This window comes from Crocodylus porosus, unplaced genomic scaffold, assembly GCF_001723895.1.
Source record: "Crocodylus porosus isolate Cpor-Errol unplaced genomic scaffold, CroPor_comp1, whole genome shotgun sequence".
In the NCBI taxonomy this organism is placed as follows: domain Eukaryota; kingdom Metazoa; phylum Chordata; order Crocodylia; family Crocodylidae; genus Crocodylus; species Crocodylus porosus.
The window spans coordinates 64,386,669-64,394,088 of NW_017728950.1; the positions used below are offsets into that span (position 1 = coordinate 64,386,669).

Genomic DNA, 7,420 nt, shown 5'->3' on the forward strand with positions numbered 1-7,420 from the left:
AAAAAAAAAAAAAAAAAAAGTATGAACAAGCATCCTGGAGCTAGTTTGATAAGAAAGGAGATTTTAAAAAAAGTGTTAAAATATAGTAAAAACAATTACTGAAAGGAATGCTCTTCTGATTACATAATAGCTGATGGATTATTAATACCATCTGACACAGGCAAACTCTATGAACCTACTGAAGGGCATATCAAGTATTTTCTCAGCTTGTGATAGTTTAGAAACACACACTAAATCAAGAAAGAACAAGGAGGAAGTCTGTCAACTTCTAGTAAAACCATACATAAAATAATACACTTCACATGTGAATGATGAAAGCAGAGTAACAGCCTAATCATAAATACTTCTGAGAAGTCTCATAACCTATACTAAAACTGAACAACACCAAAAAACAAAATTGTTTTTTGCTTTAGATAAGCAGATAATTTGATCTTTATCACCATACTCCTTACTCTTAAATATATATTAGGAAAAAATGTAATTATCTGACAGGACCGAGTACACTCAGTGATGCCAAGTCCTCTTTTGCCATCTGTATGCTTTAAGTGATGTGCAGCCACATTTTGAGAAATGGAGAGAAAAAGCACTCCCCCTCCCCAGGTGCAGACAAACAACCCTGAAAAGCTCCTATAAATTCACAAGTGCAAGATGAAATCAGACTCTATAAGGCTTCTGTTCTGGGAGCGAGTTGCTACACTACAGCTTTCTTCTCCCAGTAACAATGTGGACAGTGACAGGCACAGAAAGGCCCCATTGTCTGCATGGCAGGTGCCTCTGGTGCCTCATCATCACAACATCTGTGGGGCAGAGGTGATATGAAGGGAGGAACTGATCACCATGATGGGCTAAGAACTCAGGTCTTTGCCTTCAGCCCTCAGGTACACAGGGACATCTGCCTAAGGCCTAGCATTCTGGGCCAAGTGTCAGGCTGCAGGCAGCTGGGAAGAGTGGTTCTGTCACAGCCCTGCTCCCCCTTCCTTTGCCAGAGGAGTGACCCCTCTTTTCAAACGAGCTTTCCCCACAGCTGAGGATTTTCCCAGCTTCCAGCCACCATCAGGCCAAAAAAGCCCTGAACGTCCCTCCCCACCCCCAAGTCAGCTAGGTATCCTCTGGCAGCACAAACAAAGGGGGGGGGGGGAGCCTCAGAGGCCAGCCCCCTCCCCAGGCTCCTGCCCCATTAGGTTTGTGGGATCCCATGCAGCAAGCAGGGGCCAAGACGGTGCTTCCCACCTCCACAAGGCAGCCAGGAAACCCCTCCCCCCAAGACCCCTCAGCCAAGAGTCCCCCACTCCCCAGCCACGAGTCCCCTCTCCCCGCCCAAGGTCCCCTTCTTCCCATCCCCGTCCCGCGGCGGTCGGGTCACTCACCTGCCGGGGCTCGCGGGTGGCCAGGGAGCGGCAGGCGGCGAGGCGGAGCGCGCTGGAGCTCGAGGTCCTGTAGGACGCCGGCCCCGCCCGGGGCGGCTGCGGCGCGGGCCCGGCCCCGCCTCACGCGTCCCCTTCCCTTCCCCGCAGAGACGCGACGGCTACTGCGCCTGCGCCGAGGGTGAAGCCCGGTGGGGGTGGAGCACCTGCCCGGGCCCTGGCCCTGGCCCCGGCCCCGGGCCCTGCGGTGCGAGCCCAGCGCCCAGTCCCCTGCGAGCCTTAACTGCCGCAGGGAGGAAGGGGCGCGTGCGGGCGCGGTGGTGCGGTGCGGTGCGGGGGAACGGCCAGACGAACTGCTCTTCCGCGCGGCCTGCACCGGGCTTCGTCCGCACCTGCCCTCCACACCGGGCTGCACTGGGCCGACTAGTGGCAGAGGGGCCGTCGGGGGGGCAGAAGGGGAGAGGGGGCGGGCACAAGGCGCTCGAGGGCCTGGCTGCCGGCCGCTGCGCACCAATCAATACCCAGCCAGCCCCGTGCACCAATGAGACGCCTGGGAGTTGGGGGTTGGGGTCGGGGAGGAGAATCCGGCTGGGGGGCCAATTCAGGACAGGACAGCTTGATGGACGTGAGGCGGCGACCAATGGGAGGGCGCAGCTGCCTTTTGGAGCCATAGCGAATCACTTGCTGGGGCAGTTTGGGCGGGAGTGCCAGGGGGAGAGAGAAGAGTCGGGGAAGAGGAAGGGGAGTGGGGGTTGTGAAGAAGTTCCGGGGTCAGTGGTTGCGAGGTGGTGGCATGAGCTCGCAGCGGGGGAACGTGGTGCGCACGCGGCCGCAGCGCCACCAGAACTCCGGCGCCTTCCGCAGCGACAAGTACGGCGCGAGCGCGCAGTGCAAGGTGCGGCCCGGGGCGGGGCGGGGGTCATCGCACCACGCCTGGCACGGTGGTCGGGGGCCTGGGAGCTGTGCGCCCCCGAATTCCCTGTTGCAGGGGTCCAGGTTGTAGCCGCAGCGAAAGGCACCAGAACTGTTGGCAGAGGCGAGATCCTTTATCAGACCTAGATACTTGCAAAACAGTATCTTTATTTGCAGGCGTTGGGCACACACGCCCTTCTTCAGGCAGAGGAGAAAGCAAAGGTTGTAAAATGTCCCCTAGGTGCAAAGGAAAATTTCATGGTTGTGAAATGTCGTCAATTTTAGGAAAATTCATAAGTTTGGTGATGGTTCCCCATCACATGGTACATTTATTGCGCAGCTCGCTAGGGAAGCATGCAATAAACAGAGACTGGCTGCACACAAAGGGAGGATCACACTGTTCACTGGCAAACTGCACCCTATGCAGAGCCTGTCGCACGTGTGAAGGAACGGCCGCGTGCTAGAACTGCCTCAGCCATGAACTACGTGTACCCCTGGAGGCTGGGTGGGGGCACGATGACTGACCACAGGTGGCAGCGGTGGTATTGGCGGTGGTGGCATGGTGGCAGCAAATGGGGAGATCCCACAGGCAGCCGCAGCAGTGCTGGCAGCAGGCGTGGGGAGGTGGTGGCAAGCAGCAACTGCCCGCAGGCACCGCAGGTCATGCACCCCCTACACATCACCAATGGCTTTGGCGGCTACCAGAACTGCCGACAGGCTCTCACAGCTGGTGAATGTGGCTGGTTTCTGTCCAGCTTCCGTGTGAATGTCCAACAGGCACTGTTGGAGGTGCTGGGGCTGTGGGAACTCCAGCACCTCTGAGACAGTGAGCTCAAGTTCACAAAACCTGAAGCTCTTGCTTTCTCTATATCAATCTTAGTCTGTAAGATACATGTTTACCCTGCCTTCTACAGTGCCTCTGCTACCCAAATTTTGGGTCCCGACCCCAAATAGGGCTATAATATCAGCAGATGGGGTTGCAGAAGGTGGGGGCGGGGGCTATGGGTTGGGAGTGAGGGGTCAGACTGAGGAAATATATTAAGTCATATTGAGGAAAAGTTTGGGAAGCACTACCCTACTAGCTGGACAACTTTGGCTAAGGCTCAGTCAAAGGACTAGTCTGCGGTCAGTGAGTGACTGAGCCCCAGGGTAATTTTAGATGTGTTGACTCTTCGTCTCATGCCATAATGTCATCATCATCTGTGACCCAAGCTGAAGGTGCTTGGGATGTCACTCTTACAATTTCAGTGCAATTATAAAGCATTTAAAAGGTACACTGTTTGTATCATCAAATGCCGAGAACCCCTCAAGTGTCATTTGGATGAGTAACTGTCCAAGGTAGCATGCATTCCTGCTTGTTTGTCTCTCTTCCCTTTAAGTTTAGAGATCATATTTTGAAAGACTCAAAACTGAAAGGGAAAAGCGAAGCAAATGAGTGAGTTCACCTCAGCGTTTACAAGCATGTGGGGCCCGCAGGTTTTTGACATACCTGTTCGTAGCTCAGGTTACTGCAACTTTTTCAAGTCTTGTCTGAGTCTGTGCTAAAAAAAAAAAAAAAAAAAAAGTGATACAAGGTAACAAACATTGAAGCAATATTCTTTACCAATAAATAAAGCTCCATTGCCCCAGTTGGATATATTTCCTACAATCACGCCTGAAGAAGAAACATTTTGGGAGAGTTTAACGTCCTTGGTGGAGTGATGAAAGGACATTTTGTATGAGAGAGAGAGAGAACTAAAATGTGTAGCTGAGTCAAGCCAAGAAAGAAACTGCTTAGTCTTTTCTATATTAAAAAGTATGAAAAGCAAATTAATAGTATAAATAGTAAAAAGACTAGAGTTGTAAAAGTGTTTTAATAATCTTCATAATCATCATAATCTTGTCAATATTCCTTGACTTGGCTTTGCAAAGGTAACAGAGAAAAGCAGGGTGATAAACTAAGGTAATACAACAGGAGTGATATTTAATAGGTTGCCGGACAAGTTTTGCAGGTGGATCAGGTTGCTCGCGTAGGGCGTAAAACACTACTCATGTGTGACTCTCTAGGAGATATGACGCAGGTGTATGTTTTTCAGCTTGTCCAGAACACCAAGAATCCTAGGGTGTCTTAAAAAAGGCCTAATGATACCCAGATGCTGTTGCTACTTTGGAATTTCTTTTTTATGTCATCAGAATAATCATTTCAGTTCAACTGTGATGTTTAGGGTAGTGGTTCTCAACTGTAAGACTTAAGTCACCTCTTGGAAAATGCCAACTTTTAATTTTCACTCATTTTTTTGGATACAGAAAAAGAATAGAGCAATTCTTGTATTTCAGAGAATTCAGACTACAGCAGGTGAGGAGTTTGTAACATCCATCCTCTAGGTTTATTGTGTGAATCTTGTTTGAATACTTAACAGTGCTGACATTGTGTGGCACCTCACAGCAAGCTTGAAAGGATCTCAAGGCACCCCAGGGTGCCATGGCCCTGTGGCTGACAATCACTCACTAGTTTAGGGATTATTTAACTCTTGTCAAATGTGATTTAGACATCCAGAGTAGTTGAACAGTATTTCATCTTCCTCAAAATTTTGATTTTTTTACATATAGTTGAGATCCAGCCTGCATACTGGCATTATCCAAGTTGCAATGTATTGTAAACCATTCCACTTCTTTTTATTTCAGCAAAGCATTTTTCTTCAATTGTTTGGGAGGGCTGGATTAAGGTGTTGTAATAGGGCTATTTGTAGGGGGAAATAACTTTTTAAGTTGATTTGTATTTGAATTTGGGCCAAAGACATCTTGTTATTGGAAACTGACAAATTGTGATTCAAGGCATCATCTAGTCATAGTGGAATAACTAACTGTCCAAAACATGGTGTTGTTTTTTTTTTAAGTTGACCTCTTCCTACAATATGCAGCCTTTTTATTGTATGGTCTTCTGTCAATATGTAAATTTTGGTCTGTTTTTATTTATCTCTTATATTCTGATATTGTCTAGAACCTGGTTAGCCCAGGGACCTGTTGTGTGAGGTTGTACAAGTAATTTAGTAAATGGCTATGATTTAAATATTCTGAATAAAACACATTTTCCAGATCCAATCTGAGCCCTACTTTAATCATTTCCTGCTTCTATCCTTCTCTGGTTTTCAGCACCATATGTGCCAGTCCTGCAATATACTGGATACTTGTGGGTCTGTGGTCCAGTGGGTCTGTGATCCATTGTGCCTGTGAAGATGTTGTTGAAATTTTTGTGGGACTGCAGTAGTCTGTGCATCAAAACTGCAGGATCAGAGTTATAGCTAAGTGTCTTTAAATGAGCTGTCTGTGCTGATGTGGTTAAAAAAAAGTAAAGGACATGACTCCTTTTCCATTTCTTTTTTTTTTTAATTATGAGGTAAATTGATGATTTTGGGAAAGTTGTCTGCACCACATTCAGATTATACTGCTAGTGCCAAGTTCTCCATTCCCATCTTGTCTGTCCTGATTGGCTCAAATGAGTGTTTTGTCTCTGAATTACCTAGGGGCTTGGATGATAGCTAGATATTTGTGATTTATTCCAAGGCAGTACTAATCAGACAGAAATGATGGTGCCGTCTTTATTGAAGGAGTAGACCAGTTACTTATTCAAGCTTGCAGTTTAGGAATCTAATGGATACTTATGTTCCAGGTGAAAACAACAGAGAAGGTCTTTTTCTGAATGCTCAGCAAGAAGAATTTCCTTTCTGCTTTCATGCCTTTGTCACCTTGACTATAGTAGTATCATGGATTTAAAACTTAAGATCATTTGGAAACTAAGACTGATAGGCACTGCAATTGCCACTTAAGTCACACTGCCAGTGTTCCATGGGCTGCAGTGACTTCAAACTAGATTCTGAATGAGTTAAATTAATGATTTTGCTGCCTCTATCTATACACGATAGAAGTGAAAGAAACAGAGCAAAGGGTCCCCTGAGTTAGAGGAAATGGTTGCCAGCTGGGCATTTTCTCTGTGAGGCTTTTCTCTGCCTCTGGAATTCTAACATCAGTCTTATAATGCTCAGATTTGATAAATGTCAGGATGTACTAACAGATCTTTTCTCCTCCCTCTGTGTGCACCTTTATTTCCAAGTTATCCTGGGGTTGTCAAGTCTAGGTGGAACATTCGTACTGCAAAGTCCACTTTGTGCCAGACCTATGTAACTGCATCCACAATGATCCATGTGCTGATCTGGACTTCTGGTATGATATTCAATGTTTCTTAGCAGACTTTTACACTGAGCCCTTTGAATTCATTTGCAGGTGCTGGCTTACTCCCTCGCATTTAATATAGTGCACAGTGACATAAGAACAATATGTACCCTTCTAAATGGAGTTGCTTATAATTAATGCAGACAGTTCTGAAGATGAAAGCAAACAGCATTTGGCAGAAAGAACTTCTAAATCTATCTCAGTGAGACTGCCATTAAAGAATTCAGTCTGAAAACCACAGAATGATTCAGAGGCATCCAGTTGATTTTTTTCTGGCCCCTAGTTTTAATAAAAAAGAGAAAAAGTAATTTTGAATAAATGTCTCCAAATGATATGTGTTCCTAATATCACCCCTCCATTTTCACAGAGGGTTTGTGTCAGCTTTCAGCTACTTAGTAGCAATGATTAAAATTACTTGGACAGCACTTTCGTTAAAATATTGTGGAAGGCCCACTGGAGTGGAGCTGGCATAAATAGCGTTAAAGTTCAGAGTTGGTCTACATGACTTCCAGTTCAGAAGGGAGGAGGTAGTCCAAAGTACAGTTCAATTGGGCTAAATACAGACAGTCAAAAAGCCTGAGGCTGAATCAGTTTAGTCTTTGCTGGTTAATCTAAAATGCAGAGATTAAATTGACATTAAACTGTGATTAAACAACTGGACAGACATTCACTTTTGATTCAGGAAATGCAGAGACTGGGGTGCACTAGAGCACAGCTCTTTGGCGTGTAGCCAGCATGGGCTGTGTGTTTGCTTCCACTTCCTTCTGTCCCCAAGGTCTCTGGGATTTGCAGTCCAGAATTACAGCAGCAGGACTCTGTAGGGTCACTCATCGCTTCCTCTTCCTGCTTCTAGGTGCCTCCAGGATTTGTAGTCCATGGTTGCAGCCAGCAGTAAATTTTTAGCAGGGCAGGGCAGCTCTTTGCTTAGGGAAATA

The 7,420-nt window shown here is 46.8% G+C and overlaps 2 protein-coding genes across 2 annotated transcripts in view; one reads left to right on the forward strand and one right to left on the reverse strand.

The window, feature by feature from the left end:
• ABHD17B (abhydrolase domain containing 17B) overlaps positions 1-1,620 on the reverse strand; it is a 29,739-nt gene extending 28,119 nt beyond the window's left edge. Inside the window, exon 1 of the mRNA XM_019555337.1 lies at positions 1,368-1,620. The gene's annotated coding sequence lies outside the window, so the exon portion shown is untranslated. The remainder of the gene's footprint in view (positions 1-1,367) is intronic.
• A 496-nt stretch (positions 1,621-2,116) lies between these two features.
• CUNH9orf85 (chromosome unknown C9orf85 homolog) overlaps positions 2,117-7,420 on the forward strand; it is a 43,916-nt gene continuing 38,612 nt past the window's right edge. The window contains exon 1 of the mRNA XM_019555309.1: positions 2,117-2,259. Within this exon, the coding sequence (XP_019410854.1) occupies positions 2,158-2,259 (102 nt within the window). The 5' untranslated portion in view covers positions 2,117-2,157. The remainder of the gene's footprint in view (positions 2,260-7,420) is intronic.